This window comes from Oryctolagus cuniculus, chromosome 7, assembly GCF_964237555.1.
Source record: "Oryctolagus cuniculus chromosome 7, mOryCun1.1, whole genome shotgun sequence".
NCBI lineage: Eukaryota > Metazoa > Chordata > Mammalia > Lagomorpha > Leporidae > Oryctolagus > Oryctolagus cuniculus.
Window position 1 is genome coordinate 98,037,753 of NC_091438.1, and position 19,535 is coordinate 98,057,287.

Here is a 19,535-nt window from a genome sequence, read left to right on the forward strand (position 1 = left end):
GATAAGAGTCGGAGAACTCAGAGGGCTTCCATAGCCTTGGAAACTCATGACTGGAACATGGGGAGATTACTGAGGCCATAAACAAGAGTGTCAATTGGTAAACAACAGGAGTCACTGTGCACTTACTCCTCATGTAGGATCTCTGTCCTTAATGTGCTGTACATTGAGACTTAATGCTATAACGAGTACTCAAACAGTATATTTCACTCTGTGTTTCTATGGGGGTGTAAATTGTTGAAAGCTTTACTTAATGTATACTAAACTGATCTTCTGTAAAAAAAAAAAAAAAAAAAAAAAGAAGAAGAAGAAGAAGAAATTATCAATTCCCAACTTGACTCTCACTGGGATTAAACATGACAATAGGTCTGATCTGATTTCATCATCATTTAAAAAATCATCTATTATTTTTCACTTTATGTTTCTGTGTGGGAGCAAACTGTTGAAATCTTTACTTAATATATGCTAAACTGATCTTCTGTATATAAAGAGAATCAAAAATGAATCTTGATGTGAATGGAAGGGGAGAGGGAGTGGGAGAGGGGAGGGTTGCGGGTGGGAGGGACGGTATTGGGTGGGAAGCCATTGTAATCCATAAGCTGTACTTTGGAAATTTATATTCATTAAATAAAAGTTAAAAAAAAATTACTATTAATAGTCCACTCACTATTCAATGTGAGCAATACCCATGCACTGATCTGCATTTCCTAAGAAGTACACATTAGACACATATTTATTGGAAATCTATCATGCATCAGACATTTTTCCAAGTCCTTAGATTAGAGTAATGAACAATCCTCAGCATTCAGAGAGCATTAGCAATCTAAGTTTTAGCTAAGCAATTATTATAATGTAAATACCAAGTCTTAGGCATTCTAGTAGAATCTTTGTTTAAATTAAGACATTGCAAACAGTACAACATTAATCTTCTACTTCTCCAAGATGATAGACATTATCTGGTTTTCCATAATAAACTTGAGCATATACATATGCCAGATCCTTTTACAAACAATTTTTTTTTAGAAATTAGTAAACAAAGAGGTTGTGGCCACACATTTTTTTTTTTCTCCTTCACATTTCACTTACTTATAAGCACATATTAAATACTGAATCACTCCAATTTTACATCCTTGGGTGTCTTCTATCCATTGTCTTGCTAAGAATCTCCAAAAATTATCTGTTACAAACATTTGCTATATTTGTAATTTGTAAAACCAAATTTTACACAATGGCAAATTTGAGATATCTCAGTATAGAGATTGGTATTTAAAGTTATGTTCAGGATTGACTTCAGAAAAGAAGACTGAGAGAGATAGGAAAGGTGCTTAGTATCAAGTTTTCAAGAATTCTAATATGAAGGGTGTGTGTTGTGGCTCAGGGCGTTAAATTGCAGCTTGGGGTGCCCATATCATATATCAAATTTCATTGGAAAGAGTCCCATCTCTAATTTCTGCTAATGAGGTTTCTGCTAATGAGCTTGTCAGGCAGTAGATGATGGCCCAAATATTTGGGTTCTTACCAGCCACATGGTAGATCCAAGTGGCGTTCCAGGCTCCTGGTTTTGAACTGGTCCAGCCTGGCTGTCGACGGTGTTTGGGTAGTGAACCACCAAATGAAAGACCTGCCTCTCTCTTTTTCTCACTCTGCCTTTCAAATAAATAAATAATAAATAAATAAATAAATAAAACTTTGTGTGACAAAAGTGCCTTACTATATTTTCCCCAATCATTACTAAAATTATGTGGCTTTTTGAAAGTAGGTCATGATAGAATTAAGATAACAAGTTCCTTGTTTTCTATATACTAATTTTAAAATAATAATAATAGGGGCCGGCACTGTGGCGCAGTGGGTTAAAGCCCTGGCCTGAAGTGCTGGCATCCGATATGGGTGCTGGTTCTAGTCCCAGCTGCTTCTCTTCTGATCCAGCTCTCTGCTATGGCCTGGGAAAGCAGTGGAAGATGGCCCAATCCTTGGGCCTCTGCACCCAAGTGGGAGATCCAGAAGAAGCTGGCTCCTGTCTTTGGATCGGCGCAGCTCCGGTCGCTGTGGCCATCTGGGGAGTAAACCAACCAACGGATGGAAGACCTTTCTCTCTGTCTCTACCTTTCTCTGTAACTCTGTCTTTCAAATAAAATAAAATAAATCTTGAAAAAATAATAATACTAATAACTAACATGTGTAGCTTATTCCTTTTCAGATGTTGTTTTTAATATTTATGTTGCATGTTTAGTTGACATTTTACATTTTTGTAAATCAGTTACTTTTATAAGAACACTAAAATTAGACATTATTATATCCATTTGCAGTGGGGAAACTGAAACCCAGTGAATTCAATAACTGCCCTAGACCACATGGTTAGTAACTGGTAAAAATACTGTGGTGATTTTCTTAGAACTGTTCCTATGAAATACATAAAATCTATTCTCTTTATGTTAATAAAATTTTTTAAAAGAAATAGGATTTAAACCATACAAACTGTCTCCAAAATCAAAGCTTTTCATATCACTATACAAGTGATATTTCTCTTGAGAAACAGATTTACTTCTCCATTTATCCATTCATTAACCTAATAAATTTACTTATCAAGCATCTACTGTTTAATTAGCTCATGACTACCTCCACAACACACACACAGCACTGAACAAAGTATTAGTCGAGGGCCTAGGATTACAAGATTAAAGAAAATATGATCCCTACTCTAAGGAGCTTATATCTAGCATGGTATTATATCTAAGATCTATTACAAAGAATTTTACTATAAAGAGAATTTGATAAATTCTGTAAGAAACTGATATGAAGTGCCAGCATTATGGTGTAGTTGCCTACATGCCAACATCCCATATGTGTGCTTATTCAAGTCCCAGCTGCTCCACTTCTAATCCAGCTTCTTTCTAATGTATGTGGGAAAGCAGAAGATAGTTCAAGTGCTTGGATCCTTATCACACACATGGGAGGCCTGAATGGAGTATGACTCATGGCTTAGATAAGACCCTGACTTGGCCATTGCAGCTACCTGGGCACTGAACCAGGGAATAGATCTCTCTGTGTCTCTGTCACTTCCTTCTCTCCCTGTAACTCTGCCTTCAAATAAATAAATAAATAAAATCTTTAAAAACGAAAAGAAACTCTTATGAGAGTTAACAGTTAAATAATTGTAATAGAACATACACGGATGGAACTGAGTGCATTTCTTTATTAAAATATTCTAATATCGATTTTCCTTTCTAGTATCTCTATTAAGTCTAACTCATAAAAGAACCTGAAAAAATACAAATGGCCAATAAATATATGAAAAAATGCTCAACATCAGTAGGCATCAGGGAAATGCAAATCAATACAGCACTGAAATCTCACCTCATCTCTGTCAGAATGCTTATTATCCAAAAGAGAGGACATGGAGAGAGGTGAACCTTTATAAACCGTTGTTGGGAATGTAAATTAAGGCAACCACTGTGGAACACAGTATGGAAATTTCTTTAAAAACTAGAAATAGGGCTAGCACTGTGATATAGTAGAGTAGGCTTCTGCCTGTGGTGCCAGCATCACAGTGGTTGTCAGTTCATGTCCCATCTACTTCTCTTCCAATCTAGCCCTCTGCTCATGGCCTGGGAAAGCAGTAGAAGATGGCCTGAGTGCTTGAGCCCCTGCACCATATAGGAGACCCGGAAGAAGCTCCTGGCTACTAACTTTGGACTGGCTCAGCTCCTGCTCTTACAGCCATTTAGGGAGTGATCCAGCAGATGGAATTCCTTTCTCTCTGTCTGTAACTCTGCCTCTCAAATAAATAAAATCATAAAAAGAAAACTAGAAATAGGCTTGCATCCAGCAATCCCAGTATTGGGTATATACCCAAAATACATGAACAGGGTATATCAAAGGGATACTGTACCACCATGTTTATGCCAGGTGTCCATCATCAGATGAATGTATAAAGGAAATTTTATAAATATTATTTAGCCATAAGAAAGAATGGATTCTACCATGTACCTCAAAATGAATGCAAATGGAGACATCATATTGACTGAAATAAACCAGACACATAAAAGAAAATACCACATGTTCTCCCTTGTATGTGGAAGCTAAAATTAAAAAATAAAAAAAGCAAAAAAGAAATGACTGAGTGTATCAGCATTGCTGAAAATATAGTTTTGCCAAGCTTTGTTTTATATTTTTGTCAAATCAATGGTTAAGAATGATATATTACTATAGCTTTAATGATCTGTGGTTATTTAAAAAATATATTGTATATGAGTTAAATGGTCATTTTTTCATTTGGTTATTGTTTATAGTCCTTTTATGTATTCCCACAGAACTAGGTTCTTTTTCCATTTTACTTATTGAACACATTATTTAATGTACAATTAAGTCTTTGACTATAACGTACATTTAAAATAGAGTATCTCAAAAACTAAGAAATAAAAGGAAAGAATGAAGAAAGAAAAAGAAAAAGGAAGGAAAGGACAGGAAAGAAGGAAGAGAGATATAGAGGGAGGGAGGAAGGGAGGGAAGAAGGAAAGAATGTAAGAAGCAGGGAAGAGAAAGGGAAGTATCATTTTATTCTTAAAATTATATCTGTGAACTACTTTGAATCTGTTCTCTTTGTATTAATATCACATTAACATGAGAATTGAAAAAAAATCTATTTTTTCCTAATAAGAAAAAAGAACTTGTGAAAAATGTTCCTAGGAAGTTAAGTACTTGGTTCTTATCAATGTTATTAATATGCTTTCAAAATTTTTGACAAGAATAAAGTATGCTTCATCTCATATAATGTATAATATTTATCTGTCATATGATGCAGGTCAAAAGGAGCTTGAAGATGAAACTGGTGAAGATGTTGATACCAGTTTTAGTGTGTCAGTGTTGAAATTACCCATCGAGACTTCAGGTTCATTGAAGAGTGATGCACCATTGAAAGAGAAAAAACAGCTTTTACTTCCTGTGTGCCCAAAGCCATTGTCTACTACTCATCCAAAGCCAATAATTAAAAAAGAAACAGTGTCAGAAACAAATTTAAGGAACGAGTTTTTTGAAACACGTGGAGCTGGTATAAAACCCCAAACAGTTAATGATATTTATAAATACTACAAAGAGCAAAAGAAGCAAGAGTTCCATAAAGAAAAAGTAACAGCGGTAGCCATGGCAAAAGTTGCCCAGGAAAGGATCAGCCTAACTGTTGAGGAGAACTTAAATAAAAAAACGCATGCAGCACAAAAACTGAGAGAAAGGGATAAAGAGATAGTTCAGATTGGTTTGCAACAACATTGTCAAGCCAGATTCAACTACATTGCAAAAGTTAGAGGGAGAAGAACTCTGTTTCTGGAAGAAAAAAAAAGGAAGGCTGCAGAACGTTTATTAGTTCAGAACTTAAATAATGAGCGCGCACTTTTGATCAAAGGATTACTTAAAGTTGACAGAATCAAGAAGAAAGAGGCTAACCTAAAAGAGAGACACCTGATTTCTCTGAGAAAACTTCAAGAAGAAAATATCCAAAAGGATTTACGTAAGAGAATGAAGGAATTCAGGTAGGTGCCCCTTAGATTTTATTTAAGCTTTTAAGTCAGGTACATGTGAAATCCAATAGCATTTCATTTGTAAGAAACTACATTTGTTTTTTATGTAATGGGAGCAAGCAAAGTTTATAAGTGGATATATCAGGTACTAATTATTACCAAAAAGTAGACAGTAAGATCATCTGACAAAACCTATTTCCTAATTATTAGTTGTTCTTATTAACATAAACGGCATGTAATCAGCCTCCAGTGTTAAAAAATTCATTCTTCTATATTCCTCATTGCCAAAAATCTGCTTTCCTATTTCCAAAAGGTCTTTCAAATGGATCATTTAATTTTTAAATATTTTAAACACATTAATAAGTATATTGTGTAATATTTTATATGTATAGTTTGTGTTGTGTCTAATCAAGATAAATATATTTGTCCTTTAAAACATTTAACATTTCTTTATGTTAAAAAGATCTGAAAATCCTACTTCCAGATTTTATAGTAGAGAAATATGCAGCAAATTAATAATATAATACTCACCATACTGTGCAGAACCCCAGAATTTCTTATTTCAATCTAACTACAACCTGGTACCTATCAGGCAACCTTTCTCAGTGCCTGCCTTCCCACTTCCCAAACTAGCCTGATAGCCACAGTTATATTTTTTATATTTTTAACTTCTATGAGATCACATTATTTTTATACTCCCATATGTGTGACATCATGTGGTATTTGTCTTTCTGTGCTTGGTTTATTTCACTTAACGTAATGACCTCCAGTCCCATCCGTGTCATGGCACATGATAAAATTTCTGTCCTAATCTCATCTATCCCATTTTAATTCATTATCTTTCTGTGAGTTCATATTATCCTTGCAATTGAGATCTCCATCTTCATTCTCCGCCTTTCAATCCATGTCTATGTGCTAGCCTTTACACATCATTTTTTTTTTTTAATTTTAATCATACCATTTCCTATTTAAGTTTGTGGACAGCTTGCAATTGCCCACAGAATGAAATCTAATCTCTGAATACCATCTCTGACATCATGCTCTATTCTAGTCTAGAATAATCACTAAATTCTGTGCTAGTGTCCTCTCTGTTCTGCAACAGTATTCTTTGACCCAGATCAAGTTCTCCATTCCTTATGTAACTTTGTACTGTCTTATCTCTGTGACTTTACTTATATTATTCCCTTTTTCCTCAAATATGCATCCAATAAGAGTACTATAAGTACCAAATATTATGATGTTTTAAGGATTTATTTATTTATTTGAAAGGCAGAGTTACTGGGGTGAGTGCTGGATATATGGAGAAAGAGATCTCCCATCCACTAGTTCACTCCCCACATCCCTGCAATGGCTGGGGCTGCAACAGGCCAACGCCAGAAGTCAGGAGCTTCTTCCAGATCTTTCACATGGGTGCAGGGTCCCAAACACTTGGGTTATCTTCTGCTGCTTTCCCAGGCACATTAGCAGGGAGCTGGATCAGAAGGGAAAAATCGGTACATCAACCAGGACAAGAACCAGCACCCATATGGTATGTTGTCATTGCAGGAGGTAGCTTTGCCTGCTACAACACAATCTACCCCCCCCCCAAAATATTGTGACTGTCTATTTATTAGGCAACACAATACTCTATGTTATGAGTGTTGCTGTTTATTAGTCAACACAGTACTCTATGTTATGAGTGTTGCTGTTTAAAAATGCTCTGGGGTATTAAAATTATTGAGGGTAGGTAGTGTCTTTATATGAAGTAAAAGACATTTTTTTCCCTGCAAGGGGACACATCACAAGTGGCAGATGCTCAGCTGTGTATGGCTTTGCTTCAACCCTGTTTTCCCCATCACATGGTGCATGAACTGCACAACTGGCAAAATTCATTTGTCTATAATCCATCATGTAGAAACCAACTCAAATGGCATTTTCACTTTTAATCTTTCTTTAACTTCTCTTTCAGTATGAATTAGTCTCTTCGATTTTGTGTTCATTCCATAAAACTTTATTTTAATCTCAGTAGTGGTGGTTGTCACAAGAGGGCTCATCATAGTTAGCTTGTGAAGTTCTTTATGCATAATCCCGTCCATCTTTCCGTTTAAGTGTGGTACTTAGCTAACACATTAATTCACTAAATATCTTGTGAGGAAAATGAGTTAAAATTCCATTAATAATACTTGTATCTAAGCCCATTTAAGTCATATAATAGCCTCTGAGAAAAATTTTTTCTGTGAAATTATACTCAGTAATTAATTCACTGAAATGTGAAATAATGGGTATTTTTAAATGTTTATGTAATCAGAATTATTAAATAAGTAGTGAAAATATAATTAGCCAAGCTATAAAAATACAGCTTCACTAATAATTAAAATGGATATCAATCTTAGGACATTACATGTCCATAAATTTGTCCACTTTTTTTTTTATGTTTCCACTAAGGAGTACCTATCTAAAATTCAAATCTTTCGAGTAATAATACATGCCCAGATTTTGAAGATTTGTATCGTATGTGACATGGTAACATAAAGATCACTTGGCCCAAGAAACTGAAAATGTAGGTAGGAGATAAAGCATAAGGCATCAAGACTATCAGAGTTAAATAATGATATAGGAAATTATACAACAATTATCAGGAGTTGGAATTAAAATTTCTGGTATATAATAAAACAGATGAGAGAGTAATCTAGGAAACTGATGGGGAGAAAAGTTTCCTAACCCATCAAAAACTTCATGGCCGACACTTTATTTAGCAAGAGAAAAGTGTAACAATTATTTCATCAAAGTTTTATGTGGCACAGGAAATTTCAAAAGAGAGATACAAAGACCAGGGAAATCTATGCTTTTATGCTTATGTGTGATGAAGAATGGACAATTGTGTAGAAGCACAATAGGACAAAAAAGAGGACATGGAAAATGGTAACAAACTGTGAGGAATTCAGCAAGGCCTGTGTGTGCAGGTTCCTCTTGCCCTCTCTGTGTAATATTCCTTCCCTCCAGGTAAAAAGTAGGACAACTGTCACATTAGGGTCTTCAAAGACGAGGGAGACACACAAGTTCCAAGATCTTTCTGCATCTTCAGTTTTCTATTCCCTCCCCACCTGCCTCCCTCCCTTCTGCTTTTTTCTTTCAAAAGAGTCAGAGTAATTTTCATTATTTATAGTTTCCTTCACTTACAGAGTTGTTAAATATCTCAAAGAAATTAAGAAGCACAAATAACTGAAGGGTGTATTAGACAGGATTTTCAGTTTTTTTTTTTTAAACTCAAAGTCTTTCATAAGTTTTTTCCTAATAGTAGATTGAAGCTTCTCAGCCATTTTTATCCTCGTGATATATTATTTTAAAGATTTATTTAAAAGAGAGTCACAGAGAGAGGGGGAGAAACAGAGAGAGAGAGAGAGAGAGAGAGAGAGAGAGAGAGAGAGATCTTCTATCTGCTGTTCACTCCCCAAATGGCTTCAACAAACAGGCCAAGCTGGGCCAGGCCAAAGCCAGGAGCCATGAGTTTCTTCTGGGTCTCCCATGCAGGGGCCCAAGCATCTGGGTCATCTTTGCCACCCCTCTCAGGCCATTATCAGGGACCTGTATCAGAAGCAGAACAGCCAGGGCACAAACTAGTGCCCATATGGGAAGCCAGCATCACATGTGGTCGCTTTACCTGCTATGTCACAATGCTGGCCCTCATAATATCTTGTTAAGTATGAAAAATATCTTATAATTTTAGCTCTCATAATTAAAATCATTTTCCTTAATTTATACTTCATGTGTGTATATGTAATTTTCAGAAATAAATTTCTATAATTTATTTTAATAAAATATATTTTGGAAAAAAAGAAAGCTAATTTGGTATAGCAAAAGAATGATTAATGTGAATCAGCATCAGAGAAATTTAATCAGAGGCTGGCATTGTGGCATGGAAGGTTAAACCACCACCTGCAATACCCACATCCCATATGAGCACAGATCAAGCCCGTGCTGTTCCACTTCTGATCCAGCACCCTGCTGATTCACCTATGAAAGCAGGAAAAGATAGCACAAGTACTTGGGTGGTTGCCATCCCTGTGGGAGACCCTAAAGTTGGGAGTTTCCCCTGTATCCAGATGAGTCCAAAGTGGTCACATAAGCTTAAAATGCAGATTTGAGAGATTGAAAGTATGAAAAAAAAATTGATGTGGCATTGCTGACTTAACGATGCATAGGGGCACATGTAAAGAGTGCAAAGAAATTTAATTCTAAGAGTAACCAGTATCCTAAAAGAGGTTCTCATGACCTAAATGAGAACCCAGCCCTGGCTAACATCTTGATTTCAGCCTTGTGAGAAACTATGCAGAAGATACAACTGAGCCCCACTGTGTCCAGACTTCTGATCCCTGGAAATCTTAAGATAATATAAGATTATGATTGAAAATCATTACAAGTATGGCATTTCTTACATTGGAAAACAGAGATCCCAATTTTGTTCTCCTTTGCCCGGATTGCTTTGGTCATTCCAGTATCTTTGAATTTCCATTTGAATATAAATTTTAATAAATTCAAACATTTACATTTAATAAATTTTAAAAGCCAAATTAAATATAATACATATTTAATATAAATTTAAGTGTAATTTTCTACCAAAAAAGCTCTTGGCATATTAATTGGAATTACATTGACTGTATGTGTCAATCAGGGGAGAACTGACATCTTAATAATATTATCTTGAAACACTTGAACATTGTATACCTCTACATTTATTTATATCTGCTTTAGTTTGTTCTGCTGGACTCTAGACTCAACAGTAGAACCTTTCACAGAGTGATTATTGAATGCTAGAAACTCCTCTAAGTATTTTGAATTTATTAGCTCATGTACTTCTGACTATGCCCTATGAGTTTGATTATACTCTTCATAAAGATTTTTTTTTTAAAAAAAGTTCTATAGAGAGTTTAAATGACATGTCTAAAATCATAGAGTCAGTAAATTTCAGAACTGAGTTTCAAACTCAAGCAGAATAGCTTTATTACCTATACTTAACCACAACCCATTGCTTCTCTGTATTCAACTATCTGGGCATCACCATATTGATATCCAGGCTCCTTTAGCTCCACATAACGAAAATAAAACTCTAGGCTTTCCCTCATCCCTTTTCCTACATTCCCTGTTCTTATGAAATGCAGCTATTAGTCATCCAGTAAGAATTATTATGACATGGCAAGCACCCCTCTAAATATGTTTAATGTGTTAACTCATGTAGTCCTTTACTAAACACTGTGTCTTGGATTGTTCTCTTGTTCATATCAACAAAAGGAGGTAAGGAGAAACTAACTTGCCCCAATTTACAGCCACTAAGTTGGAGATTTCCTATATGTAAGCCTCTGTTCTACTCCCAATTACAGATGTCTGAATGCACCTACATATAAATATTTCTCCAGGTTCGTCTGCTCGTCTCTTCCCAGAACTGTGACCCAGTCAATGAGAATGATGCCAGTTCTTGCAGCATGCCAATCTCTCTACCTTTATTTTTGTTGCTTATACTGTATAAAATAGTTCCAACAAAATACTCTTCTGCCTACATTCTGCCTGGAAAACAACATCTTTGAGGACTCATTAAGAGGGTTATTCCACTCTGAACCCTTATTTCTCTGCCATCTCCTTGTTCTCCAAATTATATTTACCAAGAGTCCTTCTCTCTGTTTTGTTACATAACCCTTCCATATGGTACTATAATATTTCATTTATATACTCATGTACCATTATTTAACTTTCCTTATGCTTCTCATTTCCATAAGCATATTGTGTCATATACATCTTTATGCTTCCAATAATGAGAGATAATTCTAGGCATTATAGTATATAACCATTGAAGGATTGGGGATGAACGGATGAAATCTCCTATGGCCTCTGACATTTGTCAGCTTTGAGATTAACCTGATGCAATTTTCCTCGAAGAGTTTGTATTAATCTCCTAATATTTCTGTAAAATAATAGCATGAGCGAGGTGACTTAAACAACAGAAAGTTATTCCCTCCCAGTCCTAGATGCAGGAGGTCCAAGATCAATGTGTAGCCAGGGTTGGATTCTCTTAAGGCTTCTCTTGGCTTGCAGATGCCATCTTTTCTCTATGTCCTCTCAGGACCTTTCTTCTGCACACTCAAATCCCTGCTGTGTCTTCCTCATCGCAAAGGAACACTAATCGTATTGAATTAGGGCTGCTCCCTATGACCTCATTTAACTCTAATTATCTCATACAGGCCTTATCTCCAAATACAGTCATATTCTAAGGTATTGGAACCTGGGACTTTAACATATGAGTTTTGGAGGAATACTTTCAGTTGCTTACCGAGTCCAAAAACAACTTGGATTTATGAGCTTTAAATAGACATTCAGCAAATCATGACATAGGCTGATTTAGATGCCTCTGGGAATCTAGGCTGCCATTTGTGAAAATTCTTAGTTTTAAGCTAATAGAAATCGTATAAATATTAGCAAAACATGAATATGATTTGGTAATATAACAAAATTTTATAAATGGAGGTCTGTACTTCTTTATTTGTATATCTCTTTTAAAAAAGATTTATTTATTTATGTGTTTGAAAGGCAGAGTTTGAGAGAGAGAGAGAAAGAGAGAGAGAGAGAGAGAGAGAGAGAGAGAGAAATTCTGCATCTGCTGGATCGTTCCCCAGATGGCTGCAGCAGCCAGTGCTGGGCCGTGCTGAGGCCAGGAGTCAGGAGCTCATCCAGGTCTCCCACACGTGGGTGACAGGGTCCCAAACACTTGGACTGTCTTCCTTTGCTTTTCCCAGGCCATTAGCAGGGAACTGCATCAGAAGGGGAGCAGCTGGGACCTGAAGCAGCCCACATATTAGGATGTTGGTATCCCAGGGGGTGGCTTTACCTGCTATGCCACAACATTGATCCCTGTGAATATGTCTATTTTGAAGACATCTCGTTGTAAGGATTAATGATCTGTTTGCGATGGGTTTGGTAATTTCAACAATTCTCATAGTGTTACCTTCCTTTTTTTCCACTTAGGGCTGAAGAAATACATAAAAGACACTGTGAAGAAAAGTTTGTTCTGGATATGATTTCCTTTCAGAAAGCCTGTGAAAGGTTACAAGAAGCTAAAACAAATGTTGCAGTTGTGAAAACAAATATAGGCTTTCCTCCTGCAATTACAAAATGAATCAAAGCCACATCACATCCTATGACCATCTTAAAGTATGGCTGTTATTTCTAGATGAAATGCTCTAAGATTATATTCTGAAAGAAGAAATACTTTACATCACAAGATGGATGTCTGTATAAGTCTTCTAGAAATATAAATGATAGTGAAAATATCTGTAATTTTCAAAAATTAATTTTAATTAATTTACCATCCCCCAAAGTTTCTTTATGTAACCTGATGTCCAAGATCAATTAAAATTGATTTCTTTTATTGCAGAAATATTGGAAAGGCATTGCTTGTATTCCTTTCTGAGTATCACAATTCATGAACTATTTTCTGTTTCTCTGACAACCTTTGCATGAATTTCTGTCCCTACTGCTCTCTTTTATAAAGACACTGTGTGTTTTGATTATTTTCAGTACTACTTTTGTATATTTAATTATTTTTCCTGTTTACTTTATTAAAAAATCTGATTTTTCTCTTTTTAAAAATAAAGGTATTTCCATTGTACCATATATTCTCTTATAAAAATCAGAAAATATGAACTGTAGTATATAAATGAAATGTTCGTATTCCCTTCCTTGGAGATTGTATGATTTTTTGAATTTACTTTTGATGTGCTTTTCCCCCGCTCCTTTTTTTTTTTTTTTTTTGGCCTATGAGAGAGCTTTAAAAAATTGTGGGGAAAATGAAACTACAAGATAATATGCATTTTCCATGAACTTTTAGAAGCCTGTCATATGTGGAGGCCTGTCATAAATGGAGGTGAGGGGAGAGAGAGACAGAGACAGGAAACCGAGGCAGAGAAATAAAGATGAAGATGGGGGAATGAAGCAAGAAAAAATATATTTGACTACCTAATCATGATTGTAAAATATATAGCGGGGCTGGCTCTGTGACTTAGCAGGTAAAGCCTCCACCTGCGTTGTCGGCATTCCATATGGAAAATGGTTCCAGTGCTGGCTGCTCCACTTCAGATCCAGCTCTCTGCTATGGCCTGGGGAAGCAGTAGAAGATGGTCCAAGTCCTTGGGCACTGCATCTACGTGGAGACCCGGAGGAAGTTCATGGCTCCTGACTTCAGATTGGCGGAGCTCCAGTTATGGCAGCCATCTGGGGAGTGAACCAGCAGATGGAATCTCTCTTTCTCTCTCTCTCTCTCTCTCGTAACTGTTACTTCCAAATAAATAAATAAATTTTTTTAGAATAATAAAATCAAGTATATAGCATTGATATATATTAGTTGTAAGACTAATAGTAGTAGGAAATTTGAAAAATAAATGAAATATTAAAAATATATAAAAATCCTTTATACAGTTTGTATCAATTTTAAGTGTTTCATATATAGACAAAGATAAATGTCACTATGACATTGCTTACTTACTAATATATAAATAATATCAAGCAAAATTTATCTTTAAATGAATTATTTGTATATGTAAGAATTAAAAATGTATTACTTTTTAAAAATCTTTTGTTGTATCAGTTTATTTTTTATTTTTTTATTTTTTTATTTTTTTTTATTTATTTTTTTTTGACAGGCAGAGTGGACAGTGAGAGAGAGAGACAGAGAGGAAGGTCTTCCTTTGCCGTTGGTTCACCCTCCAATGGCCGCCGCGGCCGGCGCGCTGCGGCCGGCACACCGCGCTGATCCGATGGCAGGAGCCAGGAGCCAGGTGCTTTTCCTGGTCTCCCATGGGGTGCAGGGCCCAAGCACCTGGGCCATCCTCCACTACACTCCCGGGCCACAGCAGAGAGCTGGCCTGGAAGAGGGGCAACCGGGACAAAATCCGGCGCCCCGACCGGGACTAGAACCCCGTGTGCCGGCGCCGCTAGGCGGAGGATTAGCCTAGTGAGCCGTGGCGCCGGCTCGTTGTATCAGTTTACAGTAAATTTTCCAAAATTTTACATAACAGTGGTTATCCACTAGTGCTTCTATGCTGGGCAACTAACAAATGCTGGTAGCATTTTCCTAGTTTTCTTAGAATAATAGCTATCTATTGAAATCCATGGCATATTTCACTTTTTATTAATTAGCAGATAACTGATGAGCAAATGATCGCTATTTCTAGTAACTTTGTAAAAACAAAAAAGAGAAGTAGATACTATAGTGACATACATAGTGTGGCAGACCTGGATTTCCAGTAGCAAGTCAGCTAATTTTTGTTGCCCCAGTTTTCATTTCTATGTTTAGAAATAATACATATATTTTGGCAATTTAATGAAAATAGTAATCCATGTTGGATATTTTTGTTTGAGACTTGAATGAGAACAAGCACATTTATAAAGTGGCAGTTTCTACAAAGTAAACATTTAATAAAGACACATGTGTATAATTGATGCAAAAGCCTAATTCTCTTTAGATAAAGGATAATATGTCATATGGGTGAGAAATGTGAGAGAAACCACTGAGGAATCGTAAGCTTGTTTGTGTGGTGTATTTGTATAAATCATTTATTCAGTCAATATATTTATTGAAATTGTTGCCCTTCCTCTGTGTTCCTATGCCATAGTGTGAATATTTTATAGCTTTTATTACACAACAGGTAATTAATAATTTCCTTGACTGTTTCCACCCAACTGTGAGCTTCTTGAAGGCAAATAATATTACTCATCTCTGTGTCTCCTTGCTTTGTGCTAAGACAGATGTTACACACAATGCTTTTTCTGTTTGTAGCTCTCTTTTTCTAATTAGGCACTGTCCTACATCAATTTCATGATCTTTACCACCCTTTATATGGTGAAGCATCTAAAAGATACATTTCTAGGTTATATCTCTTTTTTTTTAAGATTTCTTTATTTACTTGAAGTCAGAATTACACAGAGGAAAGGCAAAGAGAGCGAGAGAGGTCTTCTATCTGCTGATTTACTTCCCAATTGGCCACAACGGCTGGAGCTGCGCTGATCTGAAGTCAGTAGCCAAGAGCTTCTTCCAGGTCTCCCACGTGGGTACAGAAGGTCCAAGCACTTAGGCCATCTTCTACTGCTCTCCCAAGCCATAGCAGAGAGCTGGGTCAGAAGTGGAGCAGCCAGGACTCGAACTAGTGCCTATATGGTATGCCCACACTGTAGGTGGTTGCTTTACCCGCTACACCACAGCACTGGCCCCTCTAGGTTATATCTTTGGTCCTAATATATCTCATATTTCTAAAACATATGATAAATACATATATATATATAAATATATGTATTCTTATGTGTTTAATACATCCTTATATATGTTAACGCATAGCAAAAGAGAAAGAGATATTCCATCCACTGGTTTCTCCCCAGTGGCTAAGTTTGGTTCACAATTGAAACTGGGAAATCAGGAACTCAATCTAAGTTGCCCAAGTGGGTGGCAGGAATCCAATTCCTTTAGTTATCATCACCTTCCCCTAGAATCAGTAGCAGTAAGCTGAAATCAATAGACAGAGCCAGGGGCTGACACTGTGGTGCAGTGGGTTAACATCCTGGCCTGAAACACTGGCATCCTATATGGGCACCAGTTCTAGTCCCAGCTGCTCCTCTTCCGATCCAGCTCTCTGCTATGGCCTAGGAGAACAGTGGAAGATGGCCCAAGTCCTTAGGCCCCTGCACCCACGTGGGAGACCAGGAGGAAGCTCCTGGCTCCTGGCTTTGGATCAGCGCAGCTCTGGCCCTTGTGGCCAATTGGGGACTGGGCCATCAGGTGGAAGACCTCTCTCTCTCTCTCTGGCTCTCCTCTCTCTCTGTGTAACTCTGACTTTCAAATGGATAGACACATTTTTTAAAAAGAACAACAACGAAAAAGAGACAGAGCCAATAATTGAACCCATTTGCTCCTTTGTGGGACACAAGCACCTTATGTGGAATCTTTATCATGGGCTAAAACACCCACCTGTAAGGTATTTTTAAAACCATACAGTAAAATGCAATTCATGTTTATTTTTCAGTAGTCACTTCCACTCTTACTTCGCCTATATTCCCCAGCTCTCATAGATGCATATCCATCTACATCATTTCTCATACTAAAAGCTTATCAAACTTTGACTCCTTTCTTGTATCCCATCACATTTTATTAAATATTGTTCCTTATAAGTTATACATGGAGTTGGTTTCTATGGAGAAGACTGGTTAGATTTTCACCAAATTCATTTTCGCTTTCTCTGAGGCAAAGTAGACCACATTACTCAATTTCCTTTTTGGTTACTTGTGGCACATGAATAAATTAGGACCAATGGATATGAGTAAAAGTGACAGGGAGATCTGCAAGTTATATTCCATGTATGACCTTCCATGATCTTTCCTCTACTTTGACTACCTTGGAAAACACCTTAAAGTGGACTGAGCCAATCTATGGGATCCTTACAGATAGACAAGGCCATAATCAAGGTGGAGGTTCTCTCCTCCCTTCAGAGAAAGTTACCTCCTTTTTTGATGACCTGTTCTTTCCGCTAAGATCTCACTCACAGAGATCTTTCATTTAGGTCATTTTTTTTTGGGGGGGGGGCAGTGTCTTGGCTTTCCATGTCTGAAATACTCTCATGGGCTTTTTGGCTGGATCCAAATGCCTTAAGGGCTGATTCTGAGGCCAGAGTGCTGTTTAGGACATCTGCCATTCTATGAGTCTGCTGTGTGTCCCGCTTCCCATGTTAGACCATTCTCTCCTTTTTAATTCTATCAGTTAGTATTAACAGACACTCGTCTTGTTTATGTGATCCCTTTGACTCTTAATCCTATCATTATGATGAATTGTGAACTGAAACTGATCACTCGGACTAGTGAGATGGCATTGGTACATGCCGCCTCGATGGGATTAGATTGGAATCCCCTGGCACGTTTCTAACTCCACCGTTAGGGGTAATCTGATTGAGCATGTGTGGAACTGTACATCTCCTCCCTCTCTTATTTCCACTCTTATATTTAATAGGGATCACTTTTCAGTTAAATTTAAACAATTAAGAATAATTGTTAATTAAAGAGTTCAACCAATGGTATTAAGTAGAACAAAAAAAATACTAAAAGGAATAAAATAGTAAGTTGTTCCTCGACAGTGAGACAAGGGCTGATCAAGTCATTGTTTCTCATGGTGTCCATTTTATTGTGGAAACCTGAATACATGGATATATCATTCTTCCTAAACTTTCTTCTCAATCCAAATGTTTCTTGATTCATAGTGTGTATCTATGATTTCTGCCATTGCCTATGTTCTAACAGGTCCTAAAAGCATCTCACTGGGCTCCAGATGTATTTACAAGTATCCTGTGCACATATTCACTTAGCTAACCCACACAACACTCAAACCCAGCCTGCAACAAACTAAAAGCATTTCCTTTCAGAATCTGTCCTATGGGCCGTGCCTAACATTTTTCTCTATGGCATTCCTTGTATTACCAATTCTTGTCCAACTTCTTAACTTCGTAAAATGTCTAGTTTATTTATTGCAATTTCTTTCCTCAAATGTATCCAGGATACCCTTGTAAAATTAGAATCTCTTGATTGCATCCCCACTGCTATAGAATAAAGTCAGAACCCCTTTCACTCAGCAGGAAAAAGACAAAAAAAAATTTCTTGATCTTGCCAGGCCCCATCTTGCCAGCTCCTCTTGCCATCAGGACTCTCATACTCATTGTTCCACCTGTCAGACTAGTCATGGTCCTTAAAGTCTTCTATATCCTTGTGTGCTAGGTAAAATGTGAGATCTAGAATCAAGGGGCATGCTCACAGTACCACTTCCCTTATTGTTATTTCCACATGGTATTCGCCAAATTTATTATGCATACTTCTACCCATTTAGCAGAGTATTCTCTGTATTTCGTTTTGTTTTCTATTCCCAATGATTAACATGTGAAAAAAGATATTTTAAATTTTCTGTGTATATTCCTTAGCTCTTGAAATGGTTTCAAGAACAAGGGATTGCCCTTCGAGATATGTAACTGTTTATATTAAAGTTGTTTAACCTGCATAGAAACAGGAGATTGATGAATGTATTTTACAGACCGATAAAACTGAGATACAAGCATTCAGTGCCACTAAAATTTAAGAAGAAAATTCTCTTCTGCCTTATTCTTAGAATTAGCTATCTCAACTGTTCTGCTGAGAAATCAACTTTTAGGTTAAAAGCCCCATTTATAGTAATTTCAAAAACCTCCTACTCTCCCTTCTTTCCTACATTTAGAGAGAAAGAAAAAAAATTCAAACTTGAAAGCTGGCTTTTTTTTTAAATTTTACTTCTTCTAAAAATGTGGTTCTTTAGATAAAGAAGAAGAGTGATTATGAGAGTTAAATAAAGAATGAAGTACTTTATCATCGCTTTGGAAAGAGTTCCTAACACACTACCTGCATACTTAATCGTTAACCATGCTTTTCCTGGGCACCTCTCTCTCCTCCTGCTGCCATCCTCTTAGCTAGAAGGCAGAGGATAGTCAGCATCAGTCTCAAAATGTCAGCTACATTCATGCCACAGCTCTCATGATTCACAAAGTTAAATATTTTAGACAAGAGGAAAGCCACCTGGCAATCATACAGGCATTGATTTTCTTCCCTTTGAGAGAATTCTAGTTCCAAAAATTTATCAGCACAGGTTAAAGTTATGCAGTGAATCTTCCTGGACTGAGTAAAATATGTGACTTGAGATGAGCTAAACTTTATGAAAATAGCTTATGTACACAGTGGCTTTGTTCTCTTGATATTGATCTCTATTAAAAGCTAATCTTGGGGCCCGGCACTGTGACTCACTTGGCTAATCCTCCACCTGCGGCACCGGCATCCCATATGGGCACCGGGTTCTAGTCCCAGTTGCTCCTCTTCAGGTCCAGCTCTCTGCTGTGGCCCGGGAAGGCAGTGGAGGATGGCCCAAGTGCATGGGAGACCAGGAGGAAGCGCCTGGCTCCTGGCTTCGGATCAGCGCAGCGCCAGCCGTGGCAGCCATTTGGGGGG

At 36.9% G+C, this 19,535-nt stretch overlaps 1 protein-coding gene across 2 annotated transcripts in view; it reads left to right on the plus strand.

Moving 5' to 3' along the window:
* The window catches only part of LRRIQ3 (leucine rich repeats and IQ motif containing 3), a 163,646-nt gene extending 150,575 nt beyond the window's left edge, over window positions 1-13,071 (plus strand). The window contains exons 7-8 of one of the 2 annotated variants that reach the window (XM_051856362.2): window positions 4,799-5,522; window positions 12,504-13,071. In XM_051856362.2, the coding sequence (XP_051712322.2) occupies window positions 4,799-5,522; window positions 12,504-12,654 (875 nt within the window). In that variant the 3' untranslated portion in view covers window positions 12,655-13,071. The remainder of the gene's footprint in view (window positions 1-4,798; window positions 5,523-12,503) is intronic. The other variant, XM_051856361.2, reaches the window with a different exon arrangement.
* Window positions 13,072-19,535: the final 6,464 nt, after the last annotated feature.